Here is a 15,924-nt window from a genome sequence, read left to right as displayed (position 1 = left end):
GATTGTTTTTTCCAATCTGCCCAAGCAGATCTGCAAGTTATTTTGAATATATTTATTCAGGTACTTGTCATTTATCACTTTATTCAACACGTCTTTGCCAGCACACACACACAAAAAAAGAGCTTTTGATCTCACTCAGCCTCCATTTCGTAATTTCCTCCCTCTTAAAACATATCAAACACAGTACTGAGATGGGAACAATATCATTGCACTGCAATAATAAACCAGTGGGACTGTAATGGATGCAATCAGCAATAAAACACACAGCCATATGACTGATACCAAGCAGGGAGAGGAAACCTCTTTCACAGGCACAAAATACACAAATCACATTAGCTGGGTGATTACTAGGGCTGCCAATCAAGGGAGAACAATACAAATGATAAATATTTACTATTAATAATAAACAAACAATAATAATAAAAATCAGCAGCAGACATTTCAAATATCAACTGATGTCTGATGTGATCCCATCGCCCCAGGGGGTGATCTGATCCTGACACGATGACCAGCAATTGTGACCCCACCAAACAGCTGGAAGCACCATCACATTAGAACTCTTTAGAAAAACCTACAGTACTGCAGCCTCCTATGCTGGATCTCGCCCATACAGCAAGCACAGTAGCGAAGAGGGGGGGGGACAGGAGCTAATAAAAAGAAGGGTTCGGTCACCTCGCCATGGTCGCTATTCCTACCCAGGGGAGTATCTTCTGGAAGGAAATAAAGTTTGGAGCTTGATAAAAGTTGCTTGCTAGTCCTCTCTTCCCACAACAGCTGGAGCTCCGCTATGCAAATCGGATCCTCTGGCTTGCATCTGACTAGGAAAAAGTCGCCAAGGGACAAAATTCTTGGTCTGTCTTCAAGGTGGAACTGAAAAGCCTTGTAGAAAATATAAGGTCCGTGTAGACCACAGGGTGAGCCGACCCACTGCAGGAGAAAAATATATATATATTAAAAAAATATAATAATAAAAATAAAAAAAATGCATTAATAAAGGGAGGTAAGAGTCCAACACTACCCCTAGAGAGAATACAATGTATCAGCAGAGGAATGTCACAATACTACAAATCATCTCATTATTATATATATATATGTTTTTTTTATAAGTCCACAGGGTAAAAGTTTGTGTGAAAGTTGCTGGGTGCTATTATTGGGGTGTGGGGGGCCGCGGGAGGCAGGGGGCCCGCACGGAGAAGGCAGTGATACAGGAGCAGATAATAATACCTTGAGTGAGTTGGGCTCCATCTCGACGTTCTGAATTGATTGAACTCAACATTCTCTCCAAACTTGTTGGCTTCAATGGATTGTATCAGGTCCTGGCAGGGCGAAGCCACAGGCTCAATATAAAACGGCGAGTCCGGGTGGGCGAAGGGTTAAAAAAAAAAGCCGATGCACCCTAATATTTCCAAACAGCCCCAATTTCACCCGCATCCTAAGAGGAAGATCCCAGCGGCGACACCCGCCGTCAGCAAAATAGAGGAGCCCCGTGCGGTCCAACGGGAGGGAGGAAGCGGGATGAATAAAAAGATTTTGGCATCATTTAAAAATACACCCAGGCATTCTATAGTCGCCTATAGGGATATAAATGCCTGCGGGGGAGGAAAAGCGGGCATCGGGGAGATCTGTGATTTTTTAAGGGCACCTGAGTGTCGGTGCTGAACTAGCGAGCGGCCAGGACCTGCGTGTATATGTATAATATAAAGAACATTTCCTGCAGAGATTCAGGGGCGCTCGTCTCTCTAATGCTCTTTAGCAGATCGCTTTTATTAGACATGCAGATGCGTCTGATCGTGCAATTACACTCCTTCACTGCCATGTTCCCCTTTTTTTTTTTCTTTTCTTTTTTTTTTTTTATTTATTTTCGTTTGCAATCTAATAAATGAACGATCGCTGCCTGTGTTCACAGAGGAGGAGGAGGAGGAGAGGAGGGAGGAGGGTTTTATTATATAAACATATAAATATTAATGCACTTGTTTGCTTTGAGGGCAGGAAAAATAGACTCAATAGGGGGGGGGGGGGTAGTGAGAAAAGCAAAGATCATGCGATCAGCAAACAATATTGAAGGAGCGTCTTGTCTTCAAGAGGGGAGAGGACAATAAATGATGCGCGACTAATCGATACTTTGTTATTGTTTTTTTTTTGCAAATAGATAATGTGCTCTGAATTAGGAGATCTTGAGATATGGAATTTCATTGTCATGTTATAGCCACAAATACAGTCAGTAACACTGTAGTATGTATCTATTTTAAAGGAATGTGTGAAAACATTATCTCTACAGTAGCTATCTATGCATATACTGTATATATAGGCAGAGATCTATACAGGTAAACCTACATAGACACACATACACACACACACATATATTATATATATATTACATTGCACAAACACACATATATACTGTATGTGTGTGTGTATATATATCCACACAATCGCGTTCATCGTGAACCTTAAAGTTAAGGTAGGCGATGGACCCGATTTCCTTTGAAATCAGGTCCATTTTGCCGGCAAAGGCAAAATCGGGGGCATCGCGTCGGTCGCGTGCATTAACATGGCCCCCGACGCGACCGACGCGATGGACGCGATTTTGCCATAGGCTTCAATGTTAAAATATTTTTAACATTGAAATCGGGAGCATCGCGTCGGTCTTGTGCCATTATAATGGCACAAGATGAGATGGACTTGATTAAGTCCATTTTACATAGGAAACAATGTGAAATGGGCCAATATGACCCATTTCCCATTGTATATGGCCCCGTCATGTTTAAAAAGTGACGCAACCCTATTGTGAGCGGCACCCCATGATTGACGCAAACCCGAAGAGTGGAGAGCGCAGTGAGCCCGCGAGGGGCGGCGGTGCGCGTCCTCCGACCTTTTCATACCCCTACTATCCACGTCAGCGTGGAGTTGAGAATATAAAGTGTGGCGAGCGCAGTGAGACACCGAGCCCGAAGCGTGGCGAGCGGACACGTATACCTGTGAAGTTATACGCGTCCCCTCGCGGGGCTCGCCACGCTCCGGGCTCGGTGGCTCGCTGCGCTCGCCACACTTTATATTCTCAACTCCACGCCGCAGATGTTTTCGCATAGAAAAGTATACAAATCGCTTATTTAATGGCATGCACAAACGGAATTCGCATTTGAAAAGTGTCTAAAAATCGCCAATAATGCAGACCAGGTCCTGATGGGTGAATTGACCCAAAAGCAACTTTGATCAAGTGCAGAAATGGTTAATTTTCTCAAAAGTGTCCTAATTTTTACTCATAAACTCCCCTACAAATACTCAAACATCATTAAGGACACCTGTGAGGGTTTGAAAGATGGAGATTGTGAAGAGTGGTGTGGAGCTGGCTGCTTGTGACTTTGATCATTTGGAGGAGATGCGCAGGAGGAGGGAGGAAGTTGCGCGCCAGATCCAGGTACCCCGAGTACTGCGTGCTTCACATAGGTGTCATCCTAGGCTGTACCTGGACTCCCTCTCTGATCAACAGGTTGTGGGGATGTTTAGGCTGAACTGCAGTAACCTTTTGAACTTATATGAGCAGGTGAGAGATGATTTGGACCCTTACGGGGGCGCCAACTATGTAGTGTCTGGGCTGCTGAAATTAATGTGTGCCCTCTACTTCTTGGCCACAGGCTCAACTCAGTCTGTGACCTCATGGTCCTGGGTGTGTTATGCCGTTCCGACAGTTGGGATCCCGACAGTCATTAGCTCGACATCGGGATCCCGACTGGCTGGACTCAGATAGCGTGGCAGCACAATAAAACCCCTTGCGGGCTCGCTGCGCTCGCAACGCTCGCAATGCTCGCCATGCTGCGGGAACGGTGGCTCGTTATGCTCGCCACCTATTCTATTCTCCCTCTATGGGGGTCGTGGACCCCCACGAGGGAGAATAGCCGAAGGCCGTCAAGAACCCGGCCGTCTGTGTTTTAACCGACGTCGGGTTAATGACTGTCGTTGGGGGTCTAACAAGCCACTTTCTCTAAGCATTTCACTCAAGTGTTACTTGCTTTCAAGAAGTTGTGGCACACATATATCAGATTCCCACGTTGTGAGTCTGAGTGGCAGGACCTTAAGGTGGCTTTCTATCGGCTCTCAGCATTCCCAAATGTGCTGGGAGCCATAGATTGCAGCCATATTTGGCTTTGGGCACTGCACGTGAGGGGACACGTCTACGTAAATTGTTGTGGGTGTCACTCTCTGAACGTGCAGGTGGTATGTGATGCCAACCTAAAAATACTCAGTGTGGTTGCAGGCTACCCAGGCTACCCAGAACTGCCATGATGCCTATATTCTGCGTCACTCAGCCCTCTGGGACCGATTTCAGGACCACCGGATGCTGGAGGACTGGCTACTTGGTAAGTACATTTTAATATATGTAAATGTTTGCCCACTATGTATGAACTACAATGTGTTAATTTACATACTAAACAGTTATTACACTCCTGTGTAGTGTGCCAATAGTGTGTAAACTATACCCACAAATGTATCTAAACCTCAATCACTTTTAAAGCTGATGTCAATCTGGCTAAAATTTGGGTATGCTTGTTTTTAAAACCACTATTTACCAACAGTAAGTGTACCCTGTACTATAGTGCCTGTTATAGTGGCACTTTAGTGGCACTTTAATGTGTAGTCTCTTCTCATATGTCCAATATATAGGTGTAGTCAGTCCCTCTCCTTTACCAGACTTCTTTGAATATTGGTGTTGTTCCCCTTGCTCATGTAAAACCAATGTACGTATGTTACCATAAACTGTACTGACCTCAACTTATCTTTTAGGTGACTCAGGATATGGGTGTCTCCCATGGCTCATGACACCTCTGCATTCCCTGGAAGGCCCTGCACAGCACCACTATAACGAAGCACACGTTGCCACCCGCAATGTTCTGGAACGCACCTTTGGGGTGCTGAAAAGTCGTTTCAGGTGTTTGGACAGGTCATCAGGTACACTGCTTTACCACCCAGCAAAAGTAGTGATGATTGTCCAGGCTTGCTACATGTTACACAACATTTGCCCTTTCCCAACCATGGTATGTGGAGGATGGCAATGCAGCAGCCATGCAGGAAGCTGAGATTACCCAACCTACGGTAGTTAGGGGTACGCGGAGGGGGGATCTGATGCGTAGGGAGATCAGATCAGGAAAAGCCGCTATTTCTCAGGTGACTGCATTTCTAAACTATCCTACCATGTACCTTTGGTATAAGTGTGTTTGCATACCATAAACCATTTGCCATACATTGTCACCAATATGTAGGGGAGTAGTCAGAGCCCAATGAAAGAAGCTGCTTATCCTGAGGTATCCCTTGGTGATGACATGCTGGTAAGTACATTATTACAATGCTGTATGGCAATTATAAAAATTGCACACACCAAATTAGTTAAACATCCTCACTGCACAGAACCATAGGGGATTACAGCATTTTAGTTTAATTAACCAAAACATTAGGATTGAAGAAACCACAGACACATTTTACTGTAAAGCAACATCTTTACTAATGCAAAAAATTTAATTTAGGTCCATTTCCTGGGCCATACATTTTCACAAAAATATTCTTCATGATATACAGTAACTGTATTATAACAAAAATAGACATGTGCTACTTGTGCTACTTGTACAATCATTTTTTAGGAACCTGTGTACTTGCACATCCCCCCTTTGCCCCTGACCCCAGCCCACCCCTGGTTTGCACACTCCTACGTGGTGGTGAAGTGGGTGAGCCACTCAGTGGTGTACTTGACACACTAATAATAGTGGATGTAGCTGCACCTAGCACATTTAATTCTTGATTATTTAATTGTGCCTGCATGGCAGTCAAGGCATTGGTCTGTGCTGATATAGCTTGAGTTTGACCATGTACACTTTCAGTTAGGATGGCTATATTATTGTTTTGTACCCGTAGGGTCTGGCTAATTTCGGACAGACGTGTGTCCAGGGTGGTAGCCCTTCTGACTTGTGAGCCCACACTTACACGGACACTGGTGGCCACTTTTGCCAAGTTGCTGAAATATATTTCTCAGGTAGCCTTGCATATTGCCCATTTGATGGCTTTGCATTGCCATGAATTTAATTTGTTTGTTTTTAAATATCTGCAATTACCGTGCTACCTCTTCTGGTGTTGATGGTGTGTGGGGTGATTGGGTGGGTGTGGGTTGGTGGGGTGTCATTACAGTTGATGTCCTTTGAGTCACTGAGACGGGCTGGAGAATGATTTCCATATCTTGGTCCATCATTTCGGCTGATTCGGTTGGTTGCAGCACTACTTGTGATGATCCTGTTCAAAAAGAGAAATGGATCAGTATTCCACCTTAATTGAGCAGTATGTGTCATTTTGCTTTTAAGGTGTCTTGTGGGTAATGCCACATAACACTGGGTACTGTTCAGTAAAACATGTACCCCATAAAAAAATTTAATGGTTCGATTTTGAATAAGTCTGATGGTTGTTTCACATTAAAGGTAGATTGAGTGTAGCGCTCAGCCCCTTAGTGTTTGGTGCGGTGATGTAATTGATAAGCAGGTTTGGGTGCTTCAAATAAACTTTACTAATAATAGTGCAAAACATACAGGGGTTTAAAAATTTACAGACAGTTTGGTGCAGTTATAGGTACAAATACCCATATAAGGGGGACAAATGACAGTAATACAGTGGGATAGAAAGGAATGTTCCAGTTCGGGGGATCCCAAAAGTCTGTTGGGTGTGGGGTCCGAGGTGGAACAATGGGGGTGAGTTATCGGTGGGCACAGGTGCGGCTTCCCGCTTGCCTGTATGTTTTGCACTATTATTAGTAAAGTTTATTTGAAGCACCCAAACCTGCATATCAATTACATCACCGCACCAAACACTAAGGGGCTGAGCGCTACACTCAATTCACCTTGAATTGCATAACCCTGGTCGGACCAGTCACCCGACAAGTGAAGCAGCTAACCCCGACAAAAACTGGGAGCAGTGCGCAGGAACAAAAAAAAACAATACCTTGTTTCACATTAAATTAATATCCGTTGGTACGTAGTGTGTCTAAATGAGTCAATGGCATGGCCAGCATATCTGGTAGCACTTATATGTGCTTTTTTGTTTTGCATTAGGCAATATGACATTGGTGCAATGAGCATGTAATAATATTTAAACATGCTGCATAAAGTTCTTTAACCCCTTCCTGACGCAGCCAGTTTTTGCCTTCCTGACAGAGCCCTTTTTTCAAATCTGACATGTATCACTTAAGTGGGGATAACTTTTTTTTGCTTTTACTTATCCCAGTGATTTTGAGATTGTTTTCTCGTGACACATTGTACTTCAAGTTAGTGGTAAATTTGGGTCGATACAGTCTGAGTTTTTTTGTGAAAAATACCAAAATGTCGTAAAAAAATGGAAAATTTAGCAATTTTCAAAATGTTAAATTTTCTGCTTGTAAGACAAATAATCATACCACTCAAAATAGTTAATAACTAACATAGACCATATGTCTACTTTATGTTTCCATCATTATTTCAACTTCCTTTTACATTTTTTGGACACTAGGAGGCTTAAAATATGAATAGCAAATTCTCAAATTTTCAAGAAAATTTCAAACACTGATTTTTTTAGGGACCAGTTCAGTTCTGATGTGACTTTGAGGGACTTGTATGTGAGACACCCCCATAAATGATGCCATTTCAAAAACTGCACCCCTCACAGTATTCAAAACAGCATTTTGGAAGTTTGTTAACCCTTTAGGTGTTTCACAGGAATTAAAACAAAGTGTAGGTGAAATTTCAAAATTTCATTTTTTTGCAGATTTGCAATTTTAATACATTTTTCTAAGGAACACAGTAGATTTTACTAGAGAAATGTGACTAAAAATTGATTCCCCCAATTCTTTTGTTTTCATAAATATCCTATATGTGGCCCTAGTGTGCACGTTGACCAAACCACAGGCTTCATAATAGAAGGAGCACCTACTTGATTTTGGAGCCTCCTTTTTATGAGATTATTTTTTAGGCACCATGTAGGTTTCTAGGCACCATAAGATGCTAAAAGTTAGGAACCCCCCCACAAGTGACCCCATTTTGCAAACTACACCCCTCAGGGAATTCATCTAGGGGTATAGTGTACATTTCAAACCCCCAGGGGTTTCACCAATTTTGATACAACTGGGCTGTGCAAATGAAAAATTACATTTTTTACACAAAAATGCAGTTCTGGCTCAAAATTTTTCATTTTCACAAGGAATGAAGGATACAAAGCACCCCAAAATCTGTGCCACAATTTCTCCCAAGTACGGCAATGCCTCACATGTGACCAAAAAATACCATTTGGGTGCATGGCAGGACTCAGAAGGGAAGGAGTGATTTTTGGATTTTGCAGCTCAGATTCTGGTGGAATGTTGGTGGGTGCTATGTCGCATTAGCAAGACCCCCGAAGCACCAATACAGTGGAACCCCCCCACAAGTGACCCCATTTTGCAAACTACACCCCTCAGGGAATTCATCTAGGGGTATAGTGTACATTTCAAACCCCCAGGGGTTTCACCAATTGTGGTACAACTGGGCAGTGAAAATGAAAAATTAAATTTTTTACACAAAAATGCAGTTCTGGCTCAAAATTTTTCATTTTCACAAGGAATGAAGGAGACAAAGCACCCCAAAATCTGTGCCCCAATTTCTCCCGAGTACGGCAATGCCTCATGTGTGACCAAAAAATGGCAGGACTCAGAAGGGAAGGAGTGATATTTGGATTTTGCAACACAGATTCTGGTGGAATGTTGGTGGGTGCTATGTCGCATTAGCAAGACCCCCAAAGCACCAATACAGTGGAACCCCCCCACAAGTGACCCCATTTTGCAAACTACACCCCTCAGGGAATTCATCTAGGGGTATAGTGTACATTTCAAACCCCCAGGGGTTTCACCAATTTTGATACAACTGGGCTGTGCAAATGAAAAATTACATTTTTTACACAAAAATGCAGTTCTGGCTCAAAATTTTTCATTTTCACAAGGAATGAAGGAGACAAAGCACCCCAAAATCTGTGCCCCAATTTTTTCCGAGTACGACAATGCCTCACATGTGACCAAAAAATACCAGTTGGGTGCATGGCAGGACTCAGAAGGGAAGGAGTGATTTTTGGATTTTGCAGCTCAGATTCTGGTGGAATGAATGGTGGGTGCTATGTGGCATTAGCAAAACCCCCGAAGCACGGTGAAATGATTAACCTAATAATCCATAGATGTGTGGTATATTTTAAAACACTCCTTTATACATAGGCCGGGTTTGTCGGGGCAAGTTTCACAGTGGAAAATAGTATCCTTTCTTATTCCCTTTTTATAGCAAACTTTGCACCTTTTTTGTGTCCTGTCCTTTCTTGCAGTGGAGGGGATTTCGTTAGGAAAATGCTGCCCTGGTACAATACGGGGGCCAGTACTAGAAGTACTGGGGCCCTCTGCCTGCTGGTTCCCAAATATTAGGCCCTTTATGACTTCCTCTTGAAAGTGCATAAATGTCCCCCTCTGGCTGGTAGAACGGAATAGCACGTAAGCGTTATACAGTGCCATCTGGATGATATACACGGCCAGCTTCTTGTACCAGATTTTTGTTTTCCGCAGGGCACTGTACGGCTTCAGTACCTGATCTAAAAGATCCACTCTGCCCATGTACTTATTGTAATCAAGGATACAATTAGGTTTTGAGGTGTGGGTACTGGTACCTCGTACAGGGATTGAGGTGGTACTGTCTCCATGAATTGTTGTCAGTATAAGGACATCCCTCTTGTCCTTATATTTGACCAACAACATATTTTCGGTGGATTGTGCCCTGCTTTCACCCCTTCTCAGTACTTGGGCAATGTGCGTTTTTGGGAGGCCTCTTTGGTTTTTGCGCACAGTACCGCAAGCTGCTGTACCTCTTGAACCAAGGGCCTTAAACAGGGGGATGCTAGTGTAAAAGTTATCCACATAGAGGTGATAACCTTTATCCAGGAAGGGGTGCACTAAATCCCAGACAATTTTTCCACTAACACCTACGAGGGAGGGGGGGCATTCTGGCGGTTCAATTCTTGAATCCTTCCCTTCATATACCCTAAACCTGTGGGTGTACACTGAGGTGCTTTCACACAGTTTATACATTTTTATGCCATACCTTGCCCTCTTACTGGGAAGGTACTGGCGGAATTTAACCCTTCCTTTAAAATGTATAAGGGACTCGTCGATACAAATAAATTTTTCAGGGATGTACATCTCTGCAAATTTGGCACTGAAATGATCAATGACCGGCCTGACTTTGAATAGCCGGTCAAAGGTGGGATCATCTCTGGGTGGGCACTGTGCATTATCGGTGTAATGTAAAAATTTAAGGATTATCTCAAAACGAGTCCGAGTCATGGCCATACGGTAAAATGGGGTGCTGTACAGAACATCTGTACTCCAATATTGCCTAATTTCTGGCTTTTTAACTATGCCCATATGTAACACCAGACCCCAAAACGTCATCATCTCTACTGCATCTACAGGGGTCCACCTAGCAAATGAAGACGTGGGGTTTTGAGCAATAAACTGCTGGGCATATAAATTACTTTGGTTCACCATTAAATTTATAAAATCATCAGAGAAAAATAATTTGAAAAAGTAAATTTCTCTGAGACCTGTTGAATCAAATTGGATTCCTGGGATGGCCAAAAACTCAGGAACCTGGGGCTCAAAATTGTCTGGTGGTGGGGTCCATACGGGATCTTTGAGGGGGTCCCTCATCACCAGAGGAGGAAGAGGAGCTTAAGACGAATCCTTCAAATTCCCCGCTTGCATCACTGGCTGTGTCAGAGTCAGAGGCAAGCATGGCATATGCCTCCTCCGCTGAATACATTCTTCTGGATGACTGGGATGACATTTGGGATGACATTTGGGATGCCATTTTTATTTTTGTTTTTCTGTAAGTGTAATGTTTCAACACGTGTATAGTGTAGGGGGGGTACAAACTTTATTTCAACACGGGGGGTATGTAGTGTGTAGTGTGTATGTAGTGCAGAAAAAAAAAATACTTTATACAGGAATTTGATCCCAATAAAAAAAAAACAAATTGAAGGGGTTAAAAAAAAAAAAAAAAAAGGTCCACCCACAAAAGCAACGTGGGTGTAAAAACAAAAAAAAAACTGCAGAAAAAAACTGCAGAAAAAAAATTATATCAATCATGTGCCAAAAATGTTGTTCAGTGATGTACGTCACTGATCAGCGGCCACAGGACACCCACAAAAGCAACGTGGGTGTAAAAACAATTAAAAAAAATATACCACAGCACTCTCCAAAAAAAAAAATTTTTTAAAAAAACTGCAGAAAAAAAATTATATCAACCCTGTGCCAAAAATGCTGTTCAGTGATTGTACGTCACTGATCAGCGCTCAGCGGCCACAGGACACCCACAAAAGCAACGTGGGTGTAAAAACAAAACCCCACTGCACTCTCCAAAAAAAAAAACCTGCAGATCAGTGATGCAGTGATCAGTGAACACTGATTAGCAGTGAGGGGCAGCAGGCACACAACTGTGTGCAACCTGACAGGGTATATATATATAAAAAAAAAACCTGGACCCCCAAAAAGTTGCTGATTAATTAATTTAAACTAATCAGCACAAAAGGGGGGGCAGCAGGGGGGGCAGCAGTCAGTTGCACACGCAGCACAACCTTTGGTGCAACTGACAGGTATATATATAAAAAAAAAAAACCTGGACCCCCAAAAAGTTGCTGATTAATTAATTTAAACTAATCAGCACAAAAGGGGGGGCAGCAGTCAGTTGCACAGGCAGCACAACCTTTGGTGCAACTGACAGGTGTATATATATAAAAAAAAACCTCTGCACCCCCAAAAAGTTGCTGATCAGCTCAGATATAGGGATCAGCACAAAAGGGGGTGCAGCAGACACAAAATATATCACTCTCTATCACTCTCTATCACTCTCTATCACTCTCTGTCACTATCTCTCACTATCTCTCACTATCTATCACTATCTTGGACTCTATGACACTGCAGCAGCAGCACACAGGAAGTCACAAGATCCAGGAAGCATCCAGCTGCTGGCAGCACGCTACCAGCGGTGATCAGGTAAGTATCAGGCAAGGATCAGGCAAGGATCAGGTATGTATATCACGACAGATTGGTCGGTGACCGCTCTGCACGCAATTCCAGACCGGAATGGCGTCTGCAGCGCAGTCACCGTTAGTTCAAATGGCGCGCCTTGGCTGTGATTGGTCCGTCGGTCCGACGAGCCAATCACAGCCTTGAGGGCAGGTGGGGTGAGGTGTTGTCGTCACCGATGACCCCCTCATGCCCCCTCACACCCGGCGGTGATTGACACCTGTGTTACCAGGCGTCTGATTTGCCGGTAACACAGGAAAACGCTTTGAATGGCTGTTCACATTGAACAGCCAATCACAGCGATCGCCGACGGGGGGGACAGCAGACATCGTCCCTCTGTCACTGCGTCTCTAGACGCAGTGGCACTTTGAAGTCATGACGTATATATACGTCATGTGTCGGGAAGTACATCCCGGCCATGACGTATATATACGTCAAATGTCGGGAAGGGGTTAAACAAGGTAGTTTACATTGATCCTATATTTGGTTTACAATAGGGTGCAGGAGTGGATTGTAGTGTAGCCTATTGTGCATGGTACATGGGTGTGTGTACTGTATGTGAAATGGTTTTGCATTCCTTTTGCTTACCTGCAGCCTCTGCATGCGGACATATGCGTCGGCCTGTGTGTGGTGCGTGGGCACTTCGGGATGGATGATCTGCAAACAAAATGGTGGACATGCATTACAAAACTTGCAAGGACAGCATTTCTTACCAGCATGCTCCCCCCCCCCCCCCCGGGACACACATGGGTCACGTTGACCAATTATTTGTGGCCAATATCTTGGTTTTTTTTATAAAATATTAAAAATGTTGAAAAAAGTCTAATGCCTGCAATAATGCTGTATGAAGGAGTTTTACTTATGACAACATTACAAGTATGTTTGGGGCCAGAGCAATTTAAACCTGTAACATAATTTGGTAGGCATTTGACCAATACCAGCAGGTGTGGAACTACATGACCCAGCATCACCAACAATAACAATCTATGACCATTACATTTACATAAGTTCCCCTTGTTGGGATATGTAGTTCCACACCAGCACTATTGTTATGCAAACATTACAAGAGAGCAATACAGTTATAGAACATTGCACTGTATGATGTACATGAAAATGTGTGAACACATACCAGCCATATCTGCCACAAGGAGCCCAGGAAGGACCCCCGGTGGTATTATTCGCTTGAGTTTCTTCTCATAGGATGTATATGTCATGGGTTGGGTGGTGCCTCCTCCAGTGTTGGTGGCCTCTTTGATTTCGGTGGGCATCTTGGCTTTGAGTAGCCTTTTAATGTCGTTGAAGCGCTTCTTGACATTCCTTACACTTCTTTTGTGGCTGCTTACTGCATTGACTGCGTCTGCCTCCTCCTCCACCTCCTCTACGGCCATGTCCCCCACCTCCTCCAGGGCAGGTTCACCCTCCTCCTCCCCACCTCCATCTTCCTCCACCTCAGGCCAGTTGACCTCAGAGATGTGGTCCTCCGGCAGCTCCTCCTCGGACTGTGTGCTGAACAGGTCCTGTGTGAGGGGATGAGATGGGGAGGCAAGAGGGTCCTCCACCTTCTCCTGCTGTGCCTGCTCCTCCGGGGTCCGGCCTGGCCCAGGCCTTGATGTGGCCATTCTTGCTGCCAAAGTGCTGCCTCTCCCTCTCACACTGCTGGGTGTTGGTGTGCCTCTGATGGCTCTCCCCCTGACTCCTCTGCTAGTGCTGGCTGTGACTAGCCCCCTGCTGCCTCTGCCACCTGCACTCCCAGAAATAACTCCACTCCCTGACATTCCTCCTCTCCTCTCCATGCTCCTTACTACCTTTCAAAGGTCAAAATGGCGCCTGTGCCCCTTTATATAGGGGGTGTGATGCATATTGTAGGGGACTTAGGTGGGCTAATAGGTTAGCATGCGGAGGCAGTGTTGTCATTCGCATTCCGGTTGGTCAGAAAATCGCACATGACCAGTGCCAGAAATCGCACATTACTGTGTCATAAAGTCGAATCACATCGCACCTCTTCGCACTTCACCGCACTTTTTGGGCGCATTCTTGCATCACATTAAATAATCAGTTTTGGAGGAAAAAATGCGAATTGAAAGTGCGATACGGTGAGATAAGGTGCGATTTCAAAATGTTACTAAAAATTGCATTCTATTAAATGTCACCCGTAGTTTCACTCGCTGCCAACAGATGGCAGTGAATTGGAGACACACAATAAGACACTAGACATATATATATATATATATATATATATATTTGATATATATCTATATCTATTTAATATATATTACATTGTACACACACACACATACATAATGTACTTATCTCTATGTAAAGTTTCTATATATATATCTATCAATCTAAACTTAGTGTGTGTGTTTGTGTGTGTATATACTGTAGGTACTTTATTCTGTGTTACAGTACACCTTATATTAGAGGTGTAGATAGGTGTTTCTATTGTATTTGATGGCATGTGTGCATACTATGTAATAGACTGGGGAATGTACTCATGCATGGATAATATGCCAAAAGAAAGCTGGTAGAAAGGAGAAACTTGGCACCAATTAGCAGGTCTATATATGATTAAGAGATCTTTGCCAAGTTTGCTATGCTGGCAACACCTGGTGGTAATTAACTAGTATTACTAAGATTATAATTCAATAACAGCCAATAACTTTATTTTGCCAGACATTAATTATAATTTTGAATGGATCATTTTAGGTAATAATCTTACGTATATGCCCAAATTAAGATTTGCGGGAGCCTCACCTACTAACAGTTCATTGGCAGACTGAAGCTCGGACAATGTATGCTCCAATCAAGTAAACACACTCTGGATTGGTTGCAGTTAACACTGCCTGCCTTTGTCTGCGCTGACCAGCAAGTGTGCACAATTCAGACATAACAATGAACACAACTAAAAGGTGGGTAGTGGATGTTGAATAGAAGGTGTGCATTTAATGTGTGGGGGTAGTGGATAAAAGCAGCGGGCAAGAATGATGTTACCACCATTGTTTAATACCAATTTTATAAAAACACAGTTATGCAGCAGTGCCAGTTAATTGAGTGTACACTGTGCACAGAACTGGGTATATTTGCACATATATAGATCAATACATACTTAAGATCCATCAGTGGTGGCTCCAGAGGGATTGCAGCACAGTCAAAAACTCACACAGGGGAACCACACCAACTGCCATTCCGTTCTGGTGGTGATATTTGACAGCATTTGTTGTGGCAGCTGGTGTGGTTCCCCTATTTGTATTGTGGGCTGTACTGCAGACCCTCCTCTGGAGCAATCACTGGTGCCCATATCTACATATCCAACATTGGGGCAGATGTATTAAGCCTGGTGAAGAGATAATGTAGAGATAAAGTAGAAGTTAGAACGCATCAGCCAATCAGCTATATTTGAAAAATGGCAGGTAGGAGTTGATTGGCTGGTGCATTATCACCTTCCACTTTGTCTCCACTTTATCTCTTCACCAGGCTTAATACATCTGCCCCAATGTGCCACAATAACAGATTGAGTGCAACTGATAAACTTAAAAAAATATTAACATATTGATCTGCATAAGATGCTTTAATGTGAATACACTGAACTATTAAAATTGCACTTACTAATACTGGTATTTAACAATAAAATAGAAGTGAAACTCAAAAAATTTGAATATCGTGGAAAAGTTAATTTATTTGAGTAATTCAACTTAAACATTGAAACTAATATATTATATAGACTCATTATATGCAATATTTCATTCCTTTATATGTTATAATTTTGATAATTACGGCTCACAAGTGATGAAAATTCCAAATCCAAAATCTCAGATAATTAGAATATT

At 43.1% G+C, this 15,924-nt stretch overlaps 1 protein-coding gene across 2 annotated transcripts in view; it reads right to left on the bottom strand.

Annotated features, from left to right (window-relative positions):
- Window positions 1-1,668, bottom strand: part of ARID5B (AT-rich interaction domain 5B) — a 223,409-nt gene extending 221,741 nt beyond the window's left edge. Inside the window, exons 1-2 of one of the 2 annotated variants that reach the window (XM_083149145.1) lie at window positions 1,225-1,668; window positions 673-927 (exon numbers count right to left, since the gene is read on the bottom strand). In XM_083149145.1, the coding sequence (XP_083005271.1) occupies window positions 673-927; window positions 1,225-1,245 (276 nt within the window). In that variant the 5' untranslated portion in view covers window positions 1,246-1,668. The remainder of the gene's footprint in view (window positions 1-672; window positions 928-1,224) is intronic. The other variant, XM_083149144.1, reaches the window with a different exon arrangement.
- Window positions 1,669-15,924: the final 14,256 nt, after the last annotated feature.

Source organism: Crinia signifera, chromosome 6 (genome assembly GCF_055691185.1).
Source record: "Crinia signifera chromosome 6, ASM5569118v1, whole genome shotgun sequence".
Lineage (NCBI taxonomy): Eukaryota > Metazoa > Chordata > Amphibia > Anura > Myobatrachidae > Crinia > Crinia signifera.
Note: the sequence above shows the minus strand (reverse complement) of the source record. Positions and strands in the feature narration are given on the sequence as shown.